Source organism: Letharia columbiana (genome assembly GCF_014066305.1).
Source record: "Letharia columbiana isolate WasteWater2 chromosome Unknown Sc0000025_s0, whole genome shotgun sequence".
In the NCBI taxonomy this organism is placed as follows: domain Eukaryota; kingdom Fungi; phylum Ascomycota; class Lecanoromycetes; order Lecanorales; family Parmeliaceae; genus Letharia; species Letharia columbiana.
Genome location: NW_023501067.1, coordinates 112,311 through 126,264, shown reverse-complemented (window position 1 = coordinate 126,264; position 13,954 = coordinate 112,311). Strand labels below are relative to the sequence as shown.

Sequence of the window (13,954 nt, the reverse complement as noted above, 5' to 3'; positions counted from 1 at the left end):
GAAAGTGAACGTCATGATTGGCTAAGATGATGCGCGATAACGAGATGGTCAATAGTGCAACAGATCAGTACTCGTACCAATGATTTCACCTGCACGAGCAATGAGCCTTTGGACACGCGGGATGTCGCCATTTTCCGGCGGTCGTACCAGGCCCGAAGAGGGAACACTTGGAGCCTTCGGTCCGATAATGTTCCGATGACCAGTGCTCTGCTCTGGTTGGCTCCACTTTCGAACGAGAAATTCCGTGCCAAGACCAGGTACCGAGTCAGTTTCAATGCGCAACAGTAATGGTACATGTCAGTGCTAACAAGGCTGCATCTTTGAAGTTTGGGATGAACAGTCTAAACGTCTATAATGCAACAGCACATGGCCAATTCTGTGGGATCTACTCTACCTAGTTGTACTGCTTTCCCGAGGACTTTAGTCGCAAAAGATGAAAGGGCTTGATCACGACATTCGCTAGCAATGCAATCCCCCCCGGGATTGACCTATCATTGTCCCCCTCTCGGCACCCGTCCAATCCAAAGCATATGGTGCACGGCATTGTTGGCGGTTATGTCGTCAGCGTGTACTTTTGCAGGCTACATATTGCATGAAGCGCGTGCCCAGTCGTTTCTCTTGAGGCTGTATCTTTCATTGACTGCATATGGTTTGAATGCGAAGCATGGCCGAAACCGAGAAGCAGATCACTGGTGAGGTACATGATGGCGCATTCTACGCAGAGGTTGAAAAACACAAGGCTGCCTTATCTCCCTCCAGTGGGTCTGAGGTTGGTCAAGATGCACGCTTTGGCATCAACGAGAAGGCACTGCTCCGAAAGCTTGACCTGAAATTATTGCCCGCTTTAACGCTGTTATATCTCCTGTCATTTCTCGACCGCAGCAATGGTAGGGCCTTCAACCCTGGCAACCTCTGTTCGACTGCTCACGGTATCTTAGTCGCCAATGCGCGGGTCGAGGGTTTGGTGGTAGACTTGCATATGAGTAGGCTACGCGTGCCGTGACATCATTGGACCTGTACCAAGTTGACGACTTTGCACAGCCGGGAACCAGTACCTTACCGGCTTGACCTTATATTTCATCGGCTACGTCCTCTTCGAAGTGAGTCTGGACACGAACGATCAGCTTCGTATGATGAACTGATGCAGAAAGATACCATGCAATGTCGTCCTGAAAATGACATCGCCCAAAGTATGGCTTCCTACACTCACACTCGCTTGGGGCGTGGTTGCGACGCTGCTGGGCGTCACTCAAAACATGGCTGGATTCTTCGCCGCACGCTTTGTTCTGGGCATGACAGAGAGTGGCCTCTTCCCTGGGGTCGTTTTCTACCTCTCCATGTGGTATAGGCGGGAAGAACAGCACTACCGGGTTTCTCTCTTCTTTAGTGCTGCGTCTCTGGCGGGCGCTTTCGGTGGTGTCCTAGCATGGGTAAATCAACCATTTGGTTTTCCAAGTTTCCACTGATGGTATGTTTCTAGGGCATCGCTCACATGAATGGCGTCGGTGGTTTACATGGTTGGCGTTGGATCTTCATCCTCGAAGGAATTTTTACCGTGCTCGTATCCCTCATCTCATACCGCTTCATTGCAAACTATCCCTCGACTGCAAAATTCCTTACCGAAAAAGAAAGGGCATGCGTCCACGCTCGTCTGGAGGCCAGCAATGACGCTACAAGGAACGAGGGTTTCACATGGGGCAACGTCTTGATGGCTGTGCGTGACCCAAAAGTTTGGCTTTACGGTCTGGGCTTCCACACCATGAGTCTCCCTCTCTATACACTCTCGCTCTTCTTACCAACTATCATCAAAGAGTTGGGCTTCACGGCAGCCCAAGCGCAATTACTCACCGTCCCACCGTACGCAGTCGCGACCGCCCTTACACTCACCGTCGCTCTCTTATCGGAGCGCTTCAAGCTCAGAGCACCCTTCATCATGGGCTCCGCAGGTCTTTCCGCTATAGGATACATCGTTCTACTCACTCAAACAAAACCTGGCGTTGCCTATTTCGGTACCATCCTGGCAGCAGGGGGAATCTATCCTGCCACCGCCATTGTGCTTTCTTGGCCCGCGAACAATGTAAGCGGGCAAACCAAGCGCGCAACGGCGAATGCAATGCAGATATCCATTGGAAACTTGGGCGCTGTTCTGGGCACCCAGCTTTATCGAGCTACGGATGGACCGAGGTACTTTCTGGGACATGGGTTCGCGTTGGGTTATTTGTGCGCCAATATCCTGGTCGTGGGCACGCTGTGGGCAATCCTGAGAGCAGAGAATCGTAAAAGGGATAATGGCGAGAGGGATGCCCGACTGGTCGGAGTGGGAGTTGACGAGTGGCTGGGCGATGAGGATCCGCGGTGGAGGTTCCAGACTTGAGCTTGCGTGCCCAAGGGAAAATGGTAGAGTGGTGATGTCGCCCGACGTTTCTGATGCAGGCCCACACCCAATTACAAGTCTCTTGCCAAATCTCTTTGCTAGTCTTGCTGGATACCGTTCACTTTGAGTCTGATTGCAGCTGATACAGACCCTTGGTGGATTCTTGCTGTCAAAACACAGAGTATGCCTCCCAGTATAGAGTAAAGGAGCCCGGGAGAATAGTCCTAGGTTCACGGTGAAGGCTTGCATCGATATTTGTCTGATTGATGTCGGTGCGAGGTTTCAGGATGCAAGGTTTACGCATTGAGCGCGTGCGTCGGTTGAACGCACAGCGCATGTACAGCGGCAGCATATGATTGGAGAAGGTGCAATTACCAGAAGTGGCCAGGCTTCGTCCTTGCTATTCTACTGGCCAAGTCGCTCACTGCATCATGTTGTTCCCTCTCCAAACATTAACCCTCATCTCCGCCATCTCAGCTGCGGTCTTGCAGCCCTTGCAGTCTATAAACAACCCACTCTTGACCACAAACGGCTCCGAGATCTTTTTGTTTTCCAATGCAACGAATGCAACCGCTTCAGTACCCGCCGAGCTCGGCACTGCTATAGCGCGTTGCAGCGCCTCAAAGTACGGCTCCAATTTGAATGTGGCAAGCTGCCAGAACGCTTTCGAAAGCGTCCAGTCCGACGACCATTATTCCAGCTTCGGCCTGCGACATCACGGGGCTCATTACAACGGAGTCCTTCCTTTTATGTGGCTTAGCGGTACATAGCATTCCTCCAGCAGTGTGATTTTGCAGCAGAACCTTCCTTGACACCGCGTTGATTATTAGCGGATCTCGATCAGGTAATTACAGGTGCTCTTTCGATTTTTGGCAGATGACGGTTTTTGCAGCTTCAATCTTTTCCTCGTCCGCTCCGCTACAATTGCGCACGCAACGACCACGGATATCAAAAGAGCTGCGCAGGCTTTGTTGGATAGATGCGCGGCGACGACGCCCGCCCGAGGCGGCGTCGCAAGCGATATAGGTGTGTGTGCTATCATCCACCCTCTGGAATTGTCAGGATGCTCGCACCGGAAAAGGATGAGCTGACGAATGTCAACTTGCGCAGGCGGCGATGGTCGTCTTGCTGTCGTGATGAAACCCAACTCCAACGCCAATATTCAGTGCGAGGAAGCGCCTATATATCCAGCCCCCACTGGAGCCGTCCGGGAATGGCTGCGTTCGTGCGACGATATCCTGGTCGATATGTCCGTGACGACGACGGTGAAAACATTTGGTCCTCATGAGCATCCGAGCGTCGCGGTCGGTTTGCCCAGGTAGTTGCAGAGTAGTGAGTTACAATAGCCAGTCCTGTCGGTCTGCGTAGAGGTCTTGAGTTGCAAGGCTGATGCGGACGCAGCGGATAACAAATGCACAGTACGTATCACTGACAACGGATCGCCGGATCAAATCAGTTGGTATAACTTTTGGGAGGAGGTGCGCGAGATCTATTCCGTTTGCTTGCGCGTTGGCAAGATTAGGGAGGGCGGTGGGGCTTGGTGAGTCTTTCGGTTTTTGACCTCCATAATAGATGAGCTCGTTTGTTGACTGAAACTCAAGGCACCAACGGCAATTTAGAGCTGGCTCTGGATCTGGATCTGTTTTGCTTGGGTGATAGCGGGTATCTTGAACACGATGAGATTGCAAGGAAAAGAGGAGAGAGTACAAAACGATGCAGGAACGTGAGAAGAATTTATATATTACATTGTATATACTGAAGCCAAATCCGCTGTGCATACACTGTTACTTGATCGAGTTTTAAGCATCGCTTAAGTGACCCTATCAAGTTTCTATACATCTTTCCTTTTATAGAAGTCATAACGTCGAACTTATACACGTCGAATACTTTGTAAAGAGGAAGCTCGAACTGGGTCGTAACGATTCAACGGTGAAATAAAAAGAGGAGAGACTCCATGAAACGGAAATTTCATGACTATTCCTTGCATAACCAGTCGCTATTATATCACTACATATTTTAATCTCTTTGCTCTTCAGTTGCAGCCATCGCAGCAGCCACCTCGGCCTCGGAAGGCATGTTGACGATCATGGGATACAGCACATCCTAAGCAGCGGTGTCAGCATGATTCTCTCCTTATCATCCATCGGAAGCACCTGGACGACTCACCTTCTTCAACAACTTCTTGATGGCCATTTGTGGTGTCGGAAGGGAAAAGCCCCAACGGACCAACGCTAAGCCCTAGTCCACCGCCCGTTCCCATTACCTCTTTCTTCTCTTCTGCCGCCTCCGAAGTCTCCCTGGGTGCTCCTTCTCCGCGGAGCATACCTTTCTACGTGAGTCGGCGTTTGCGGATACCCTTGCGCTTCGGTACCGGCATCCTGTTGCTCCCCTCCAGCCTATTTTTGGGACCCAGCGCACGAGGTCTTGAATTTCCAGCATCGTTTTACTGCGAGCTACGCGCCCGCATCGACCGGTCTGCAATCATCCGATGTGTGACTGCACAATTCTCCACGACGTCCGGATCATACTTGCCCTTCGCCAGTGCCATGATACCAGCGGATAACAGCGCATCCTACGTCCCTCGGTCCCAGAGATGATCTCTGCAGACCTAGAGGCTCGACTTCATGGCTTTTCCCTGTCCTGTTGAAGTCGACCATTGCTATGACCCCGTAATGGGTATAGTTCTGTTAATACCGGCTCCTTGTCAATGTGCAAAGCTGATGTCCTGTGCCAAAGGATCAGAATTTTGGGGAAAAAGACAAGTGTCCACGTAATTATGCTAAGGACGATGGTTCGTACGCTATGTCTCCGTGGAAGCTATGGATGTGCCGAGTACTAACGGGTTGCAAGATTCGCCGTCTCGATTTTATAACGATTCGAGTTGTTTGGACTCTCAAGGCCTGGCTTTGCCAAAGATCAGAAGATTCTTTATATTTCATGGGAATCTGTTGTTAGAGTCGGAAATGCCATACTGGCTACACTAAAATTCAAAATCTAGAATCTAGAAAAAGAAGAAAACGAAGCGGCTATGAGTTGCTCGCTCAATCAATCTCAAGGGCTTTCGAGGGGATTATCTCCAGCCTTCCGTTTGTTTCGATCTTTCCAGTACCCCTTGGCCAGAAAACAAAGACTCAGAAAGAGACCGAAGCCTGAGAGTCCAATACCGAAATACCAAGCACCGCGAAATCCCAACAAAACATCCTTCGGGGTCTTGCCACCATGGTTGACGTGGCTTTCAACGGTGCCGGCAAAACCAAGTGCTAGCGAAATGCTGTAGTTGACGATTGTGTTGACTAGACTTGCGGCGATACCTTGGTGTTTCTTCGCCACCGCGTCAGATAGGATAAGAGTGGCGGCTGGGAAACTCATGTCCATGCCCCAGGGAATGACGATCGTGCAGACGAAGGACTGCGCCCAGTAGCTTTGCTCCACTGGCGCGGTGGCGATTAGGATGGTTCCGACAGTGAATGCTGTAAGTGCAATCGTCATCACCCAGGCGGGCCTGAGACGGCCAAGCAGGAACCCGGTAGTCACGGAGGCAATGGCACCGGAGATCGCAACCGGAATAGTCCAGGCAGCGGCATGGAGCGGAGAGGCACCTCTGAGTTGCTCATAAAACTGCCACAGATAGTAAACCCATATACCAAAGCAGCTCCAACCACAAGCTACGCAGGCTAAAACAAATGCGACGTCGGTCGACAATGCATCGAAGGGTATCAGCGGCGATGTTGCGACTCGCAGTTCGATGAAGAAGAATGCGGCGGTGAACAATGCGCCGAGAATCAGGCACACGTAGACGTATGCTTTGGCCCATGTGACTACACCAGACTGGTTCCAGGCGAAGTTGATAAGAATCAAGGCCGTGACACCACAGAGACCCCCGAGTAGGTCAAGCTCCGCTATCTTCTCGCGCAGTGTCATCGCTTTCGTGAACCTTTTTGGTGGTTCGGGGATCACATAGGATCCAACGACCGCTATGCAAGCTAGAACAATAGCGAAAGACCAGAAGGTCCAAGGCCACCAGGCTAAGCTGAAGAGGCCCGCGAAGACGGCGCCCATGACAGCACCTCCAGGAGCTGTGGCCCCGAAGATGGCGAAGACCATGGCTTTTCGCGGACCCGGCGCGTATGATGCGCCGAGGATGGCGAGGCCATTGGGCAGGCATATGGCTGGTCCGACGCCTTGGAAGACGCGCGCGAAGTTGAAGAGAACGTGGTTCGAGTAGACGGCTAGACCGGCGATCATGCTCCATACCGAAAACCAGGAGAAGCCGATGATGAGCATTCTCTTGTAGCCGTAGACATCGCCCAGACGACCCGCTAGAAGGATGAAGGTGCCAACCGTCAGACTGTAGGCCGCGATGAGCCAACTGAGCTCGCCAGGGTTGGAGAGACCATAGCTGTCCCCGATGACGTGAAGGATGGCGAGACATTGACCTAGACCAACTTGGGTGGTGAATTGTGCGCAGCAGATCAAGCCGACGAAGAGGATTTCTTTGCCCAAGGGCAGCGTCTCGGCGATGGACTTTGTGGATTCGATCTTTGAGAGATCGGCTTGCTCTTTGTCTTTCTCCTCACCGTTTCTGTCATCATCATGAGTAACATGCTGTTGCAATTCTTTATCCTGATCTTGTTCCTGGAGGGTGGATGTGCCAGACTCTTCATCGGCCATTGCGGGAGGCAAATGTTCCTTTTGGACAGTTTTTGATTTTATAGCGAATGGTCGTATACTCTGCTTCCAATTGGCGATTGCTGATTAGACGACATGTCTAGTAATGTATTTCCACTATAGGTACTCATGAAGGACAAGCTGTTCAAAGAAGCTTTGATACTCATCTTTTCGTGATATTTTGTTCGGCAATGCTCGGATGAATGCTCGGCATCCCGCGGGCTGCGCTAGCGCGCTGACTACGTAATCATTCAATACGTGCTTAGATAAAGTCCCTGGAAGTTCCTTAGTAAGCAAAAAAGGCTAACCCGAAGAGGCTTAGCCAGCGAAGAATGAGCTGAGCATGCTCTGAGGGACTGAGGCAACATCCCTATCAATCAAGTCCTCTTTAACTCGTAAGAATCTGCGTACCTACTGACATCGGAAATGGTGGTGCTCTTGTCGTGTTATCTGAGCTTCCAACGTCCAAGTATGCGGACAATCAAGCAATCTTCGACTCATTCATTCGTACGGCGCGGGCTAGAGGTCGCAACAGTGGGACTGTGGGTTAGTGGGTCCATCATGAGGCCATAGCGTTGGTGGTTGTTTGATCAACCGTTCCATCATTATGCGATATGCGATAGTAGGGAGACAGGTGGCCATGGCGAGTACTATTTGTATGGCCACTGCACCAGTAGTGGGCTCTTCATTCGAATTGTTCTCTTTCAGAGCCATATCATTGTTCTCCCTCCCACCCACGCCTATATATAGCTATAGCTTCATTTTCACTCCAGGGCATGTCGCTTAGACATGGGAGTTTTTCTAGCGCTGGGGGGCCTGTTCTGGGCTATTTGCATGTCCAGAAAGGTCTTAGCTGCCCCAGTGTTGGATATGCCCAATCATATATCTACATATCTACTTGTGCATGCGTTATTTCTGTATGGCCTCACTGTTTGCGAGCACTAAATACAGCTTTGTGGAAAATTAATTCGAGCGTTTGCTTTACCTACCTTTATTTGCATCGGATGCTAAGATTAAGGCCGGTTGGTGAAAATGGTACCAATTTTAGCCGTTCACAAGTATTCGCTCGCTTTCTGAACTGGCTTGCTGTCAGGTTGCGGGGTCATGCCAAGCAAGAATGCGAAGTGTTTTCTTGATGTCCGAGGTGCAGACGGAGCAAGTAGTGGGCGCTTACGCATGAGCATCAACTCCAACGGGAACTGGAGGCTTGACCTGCAATATTTATTCTCACCGCCGTTCCAGCGCTGCACACAATCGCCTCCGAACCCTCAGAGTCCTCTTTTCCATCGATTGCTCAATACCAACTAGCCGTCGTCAAGACTCGGTTCCAATTGTGCTGTTGCTCTTCTACAATCCATACAATGGCAACCGAGGACGTGGAAAAAGTCGCTCATGATCTTGCTATCTCCTAGGAACAATTCGCTCGAGAAGCGCACCCGCTCTTCCGAATCTTTTGTTGTCTCTTCTGTGCCTGTGCCCCATACACTTGCACAATGGAATACCAGAATCGAGAGTTTGGCCGGCCTCGAGGCACGTGGTATCGCGCGAGTGCCTCCAGAGGAGCGGCATGAAGGATCCGTCATGGGCTATGCGCAAATGACAATCCTCTGGTTCAGCGCAAATGTCACTGCAAACAATCTTGCCGTAGGTCTGCTTGGGCCATTAGTCTTTAACTTGGGTTTCGTCGACAGTGCGATGATGGCGACGTTTGGTTCCCTGCTGGGCTCAGCGGCGACAGCCTACATGAGTATCTGGGGTGCGCAAAGTGGAAACCGTACGATGGTAAGCTATGGTCCCTTTATCAACGATCTTCCCGTCCTCCGAAGCTGTACGCTTCACATTGAAGCTATGCCGATGCTGGAGATAGTCTAATAATCAGCTCTACCATTCAGATTGTGACACGTTACTTTATGGGATATTGGCCTGCGAAGCTGATATGTTTCCTCAACATGATTATTATGGTTGGGTATTGCACCATCAGCTGTATCATCGCTGGGCAGATCTTGTCAGCTGTCAGTGGAGGTAGTATGAGTATTGCTGTTGGAATCATCATCACTGCGCTCGTCAGCTGGCTCGTTGCAGTCTTTGGAATGGCTGTATTTCAGACATATGAAAGGTATGGTTATGTTTTCCACACTTCCATTGTCGGTCTCCTTAACGCTAACGCTAACGGTGTGCAGATGGGCCTGGATCCCACAAGTAATCGTCCTTCTTGTATTGGCCGGTATCGCTTGTGAACACTTCGACACGTCCTCGCAGTCTACAGGGGGAAGTGCTGCTGTAACAGCCGGTCGTCTATCGTTTTTCTCTATTAGCCTCTCGGCTCCAGTATCCTGGGCTGGTGCGGGGAGCGACTTCTATGTTTATGTCAGTCTCTTTTCGAAGCCCTCCACCCCACATTGTATTCCACTCCGCGATCTGCGCACGAACAGAGAATGTCTGATAGCTTTATTCTCCGGCAACCGCTGACTAGCAGACTTATGTAGTATCCAGAGACAACCTCCAAACGCTTGGCTTTCTTCATGACCTTGACTGGCTTGTGGACTTCGATCACCCTCGTGTACATCATTGGAATTGGACTAGCTTCCGGTATCGCTGTGACACCATCTTGGTCCACTGCCTATGACATCTCTTCCGGGGCCCTGATACTTGAAGGTTACAGCGCCGTGGGAGGATTTGGAAAATTCTGTGGCGTGGTCGTTGCTTTGGGTGTCATAGCAAACAATGTCCCGAGCACATATGCAGCGGCACTCGGCTGCCAAGTCATGGGTCGCTACGGGAAAATGGTGCCCCGCTATCTTTGGGTCTGTGCCATCGTGCTCGTCTACTTCGTCTGCGCCATTGCAGGTCGCGACCATCTATTCGTCATCTTCCAGAACTTCCTCGCGCTCATGGGATACTGGGTTGTGATCTTCGTCTCGATAGTACTGGAGGAGCACTTGATATTTCGTCGGAACCGGGGCTTCGATTGGGCTGCTTGGGAGAACAAGGAATACCTTCCCATTGGCGCTGCAGCATTGACAGCTTTCCTGGTTGGATGGGCCGGCGCTATCATCGGAATGTCTCAAGTTTGGTATATCGGCCCTGTTGCGAAGCTAGTGGGCGGCATTGGAGCTGATGTTGGAATATGGCTGGGCATGGGTTTCGCACTGCTTACTTTTCCGCCCCTTAGGTATCTGGAGTTGAGAACATTTGGAAAATAGAAGGAAGGGGCAGGGTATGCATAGATACTCATTAAACTCAGATGGGAGGGTGATTTGATCTTGACATGGCTGCACAGCCTCAATGTGGTCTACAAACACCTAGCGCAAGCTTCCGGGTGCTTTATCCGAAAAATCTGGGCAGTGGACTCCTCGGACACCCACGGAAATGCGATGTGCATGTAGCGTTGGAAGCCACTAGAAAGCTGGTACATCCTCTTTTGACGTCAATGAAGACTATTGCGGCCATCCAACCACAGACCCACGCGTGGCAACTTCAGCCCTAGTGACTGACCATGGTCTCTGTGTCATCCGATCGTTCAAAATCTTCGATAAGAAAAGCAAATTGTCTGGTTCGCAGCCGTCGATAAGGGCAACGTATAATCGGACACATCAGTATCGTATTTAGAGCCAGTGAAGACGTCCCGCTCAAAGAACTATATTTGGGTACACCTACCGCTGAGAGATAAATGTGCCATCGAGTAGATTTTGACGCTTATCTTCTTGGCATTTCTTCCTGATTTCATTGGAGTAAGCTGCAGATGGCTCAGGGTCTCCGCCCCAGGCTGCAAGCCTCCCTGCATGGAGTAGGTAAGCATGGCTCTTCGCTCCATCAATACATTTCTTCGCTGTCAACGGAACTTTATTAATCTTCCGGCTTCCTACATGACACTGCCCCAAAGATGTGTTTCGACCTTATAGAGATGCATATTTTAATCCAACCCTCGTAAATCCGGCAGGAGGTGGATACGCGTCTTTCGAGGGAAATATGCATAGCATCGCCACTATGCACATCATTTTTTCAAAAATGCCATTTGACGCACTGGCATAGCTGCATTGCAATACATCTGGCGTTTCTACGGAGCCATGTTTGATTACTTGACCCTAAGCGAGACTCGCCTTCCCAATTCTCGGGTTCGTCCAGCCCGTTTGTTCGCCGTCCACCTCGGAGCCGAACCTCAGACGGGGCTGATTGTCTACCCAGCGACAGCCTTACACTTGGGCGAGGGAGTATTCCGGCAGGTTTTCGGGCTCTCCTGAACGACAAAGACCTCCGGAGCTCAATGATATCATTGTCGGTCCGTCCCACCGACCAGCAGTAGGATTCTGCAAGAAGCGTCGCCTTCCAGCGTACCGATCCTCGAGGATGGAGGCACGTTCAGGCAGCAAGCGATGCTGCAAATGGTCTGTTCTTTCCGACGAGCCACCTTGGAGAAGGCTATGCCCCAGGTTCTTCCTTATACGGACAAGGAGACTCGCTTCCAATAATTTGTCTTGGAACGACTGTCATCTTCTCTCCATACAATATTTCTCGACCATCAAGGGTCATATTGTCATTGGCTAGTGTAGCACAGCGTGGGCTAGAAGGGAACTGGCAAAGGTGATGACTGCTTCTCCGGGACACGCAGCTCCGCTGAGACCGAAGCCTGGACCAAATGGTTCCAACACCTTGTATCCAACCATTCTGGCAACAGTCATACTTTGCAGCATCTTGACGACAGTCTTTACTGCTGCCCGTTTGATCGCAAAGCGACTGACCTCGACTTACGGTCTTGAAGATTGTGAGTGCCAAACAGCTCCCCTGAGCATCTCTCAAGCTTCTAACCAGGTGCTGAACCTAGATATGTTGATGATGGCATGGGTGACCACTCGCTGCAACATCTGAGTTTATACAAGAGACTTCGACTAATGCTAAGCAGGTAGCTAGCATAGCTTTTGACTTTTGCCTCCTTGCAGCAGGGCTGGCTGGACTTGGCCATCACGTCTGGTACCTCCAGAAACCCCAGTACGTGAACCTAGCTCAAGTGCGTCAAACCCTCAGCTTCTAAATGCTCTTGCTCACTCGATCGCCCGATTCTGATTTATGCAGTATGCCTGGGCTCTTGAGTTACTATATACTCCAGCGATCTGGCTAGCGAAAGCCTCTCTACTCTTACAACTGATACGTATCTTTACACCTATGAAGTCTGGATTTGTCTATTGGGCCTGTCATACTCTAATCTGGGGCAACCTAGCTTTTTATATCTCGATTTTCCTCTCAATCCTTTTCGAGTGTTATCCTATCTGGGAAGTCTGGAACCCGGCCTATGAAGGCCATTGCATCAACAGAAATATGCTACTGGTCGTCTCTAGTGCGGTCAATATACTATCGGATTTCCTCAATCTCCTTCTTCCAATCTGGGCAACGTGGCACTTGCAGATGGCAACGAAAAGAAAGGCTGGAATTACTGCAATTTTTGCCACAGGACTACTGTGGGTTCCCCATTTCCTCTCGCCCTCTCCGTTCTAGTGCTGCTTATCCGGTCGGCATAACGAGGCTGATCAATCTTATGACGTAAAAGCGCCTTCGTTTCAAGCATCTGCCGGCTTGTCTACAGCACACATATCATCTCCAGCCCCGACGTCTCCTACATCATCGCACAGACCGCACTGTGGGGGTACGTCATTACTCATCCACCTTCACCATTTCTCGTCATGCTGATACACTCAATCGTGTCCAGGCTGGCAGAAATCGCCACCATCATCCTCTGCACCTGCTTCCCCATGATGCCCCGTTTCGTGAAACTCATCACCGACCGCTGCTCCAGTCCCAAATCCTCTTCACCTTCGCGGATACCAAATGTCCGGAGACTGAAGATCGTCAAGGTCGGCAATGCTCAGACTTCAATCGGCATCAGCAGTGGAACTCCTCAGGAGGAAGAAGATATAGCGTGGCTCAAGAGTCCGTATCAGCATTTGGGCGAGGAAGGGAATTATAGGAGCGAGCGGGAGGACGCTGTGAGGGATTTGGGAACGATGAGGACGGTGGATATTGAGATGCCAACGTGGGATCAACTCAATGCGAGAAGTAGGGTGGCATCGATGGTTTGAGTGGTTGGTAGACTGGGATAGAGACGTCATGTTCATCTTGAGATGGGGGCAAAACTACTGTCGTTATACACACTATCAGTCAGGCAAACCGGCCTTGCGGTCTCCATTGAGAGAATTTCTGCGTTGGCAAGTACGTGTAAAGCTTAATGCCAGCAGTGTAGATGACGATAATTTGGACGAGCAACCAGCCTGGGAAGCAAGGCGTTAGTGTAACGAAGGTTGGACACGTGATAGAATAGGGTAAGCAGCAAAAGCCATGTCAATGATAACTTACTCATAGACCTCCTTCCGAGATACGTAAAGAGAGGGTTCTGGAAAACCCTTTGGACGAGGTTGGAGCATTCGAGCAGGTAATAGAAGCCAATGAGTCATAGACAATGACTAGCAGAGAATCATCGTCTGCAAAATAAAAAAAACATAGGCAAGTCGCAGCAACACCCCGGACAAGGTTTTAGAGTGCAACACAACACCCACCATAACATACAAGTATTTTAGGGTGTTTCAGGATAGGTACAATGTAAAGTACCCAAAAAAAGGGTACACAAACAAAAACAAACCCCCAAACTTACAAAATCAACCCAAAACAAAAACCCCCTTCAAATCTACAAAAACCAGGAAAATAAAAAAATTTAAAAATCCCATAGTTGGGTATAATTGTAATCGCCCATCAGTCTCTAGCTTGAGGCTCTCTCACGTTGAAAAGCCTGTTCAGACCACCAGAATAATAGAATCTAGTATGAGCCAGAAGCTCTTTGATTTCATACTGCAGCCTCCAGTCGGTCCACAGAAATTGCATCAACACCCCAGCGATGAGCAAGAGTACGAAGGTATCCAGGTGGGA

At 50.3% G+C, this 13,954-nt stretch overlaps 5 protein-coding genes across 5 annotated transcripts; 4 read left to right on the top strand and 1 right to left on the bottom strand.

The window, feature by feature from the left end:
- Nucleotides 1-664: 664 nt before the first annotated feature.
- HO173_007514 (uncharacterized protein) lies at nucleotides 665-2,374 on the top strand (the record flags this gene model as incomplete). The annotated part of the gene is made up of 5 exons (XM_037309417.1): nucleotides 665-887; nucleotides 939-983; nucleotides 1,042-1,100; nucleotides 1,152-1,430; nucleotides 1,481-2,374. 5 exons carry the CDS (start codon nucleotides 665-667, stop codon nucleotides 2,372-2,374), a joined length of 1,500 nt encoding a protein of 499 aa, XP_037163496.1.
- Nucleotides 2,375-2,805: 431 nt separating this feature from the next.
- On the top strand, nucleotides 2,806-3,144 carry HO173_007513 (uncharacterized protein; the record flags this gene model as incomplete). The annotated part of the gene is made up of 1 exon (XM_037309416.1): nucleotides 2,806-3,144. The coding sequence occupies one exon, from the start codon at nucleotides 2,806-2,808 to the stop codon at nucleotides 3,142-3,144; it is 339 nt and encodes a 112-aa protein (XP_037163495.1).
- A 2,281-nt stretch (nucleotides 3,145-5,425) lies between these two features.
- On the bottom strand, nucleotides 5,426-7,045 carry HO173_007512 (uncharacterized protein; the record flags this gene model as incomplete). Its single annotated transcript, XM_037309415.1, has 1 exon — nucleotides 5,426-7,045. One exon carries the CDS (start codon nucleotides 7,043-7,045, stop codon nucleotides 5,426-5,428), a length of 1,620 nt encoding a protein of 539 aa, XP_037163494.1.
- A 1,389-nt stretch (nucleotides 7,046-8,434) lies between these two features.
- HO173_007511 (uncharacterized protein) lies at nucleotides 8,435-10,245 on the top strand (the record flags this gene model as incomplete). Its single annotated transcript, XM_037309414.1, has 4 exons — nucleotides 8,435-8,824; nucleotides 8,935-9,158; nucleotides 9,223-9,409; nucleotides 9,529-10,245. 4 exons carry the CDS (start codon nucleotides 8,435-8,437, stop codon nucleotides 10,243-10,245), a joined length of 1,518 nt encoding a protein of 505 aa, XP_037163493.1.
- A 1,381-nt stretch (nucleotides 10,246-11,626) lies between these two features.
- On the top strand, nucleotides 11,627-13,113 carry HO173_007510 (uncharacterized protein; the record flags this gene model as incomplete). Its single annotated transcript, XM_037309413.1, has 5 exons — nucleotides 11,627-11,804; nucleotides 11,865-11,884; nucleotides 11,943-12,028; nucleotides 12,585-12,680; nucleotides 12,744-13,113. 5 exons carry the CDS (start codon nucleotides 11,627-11,629, stop codon nucleotides 13,111-13,113), a joined length of 750 nt encoding a protein of 249 aa, XP_037163492.1.
- Nucleotides 13,114-13,954: the final 841 nt, after the last annotated feature.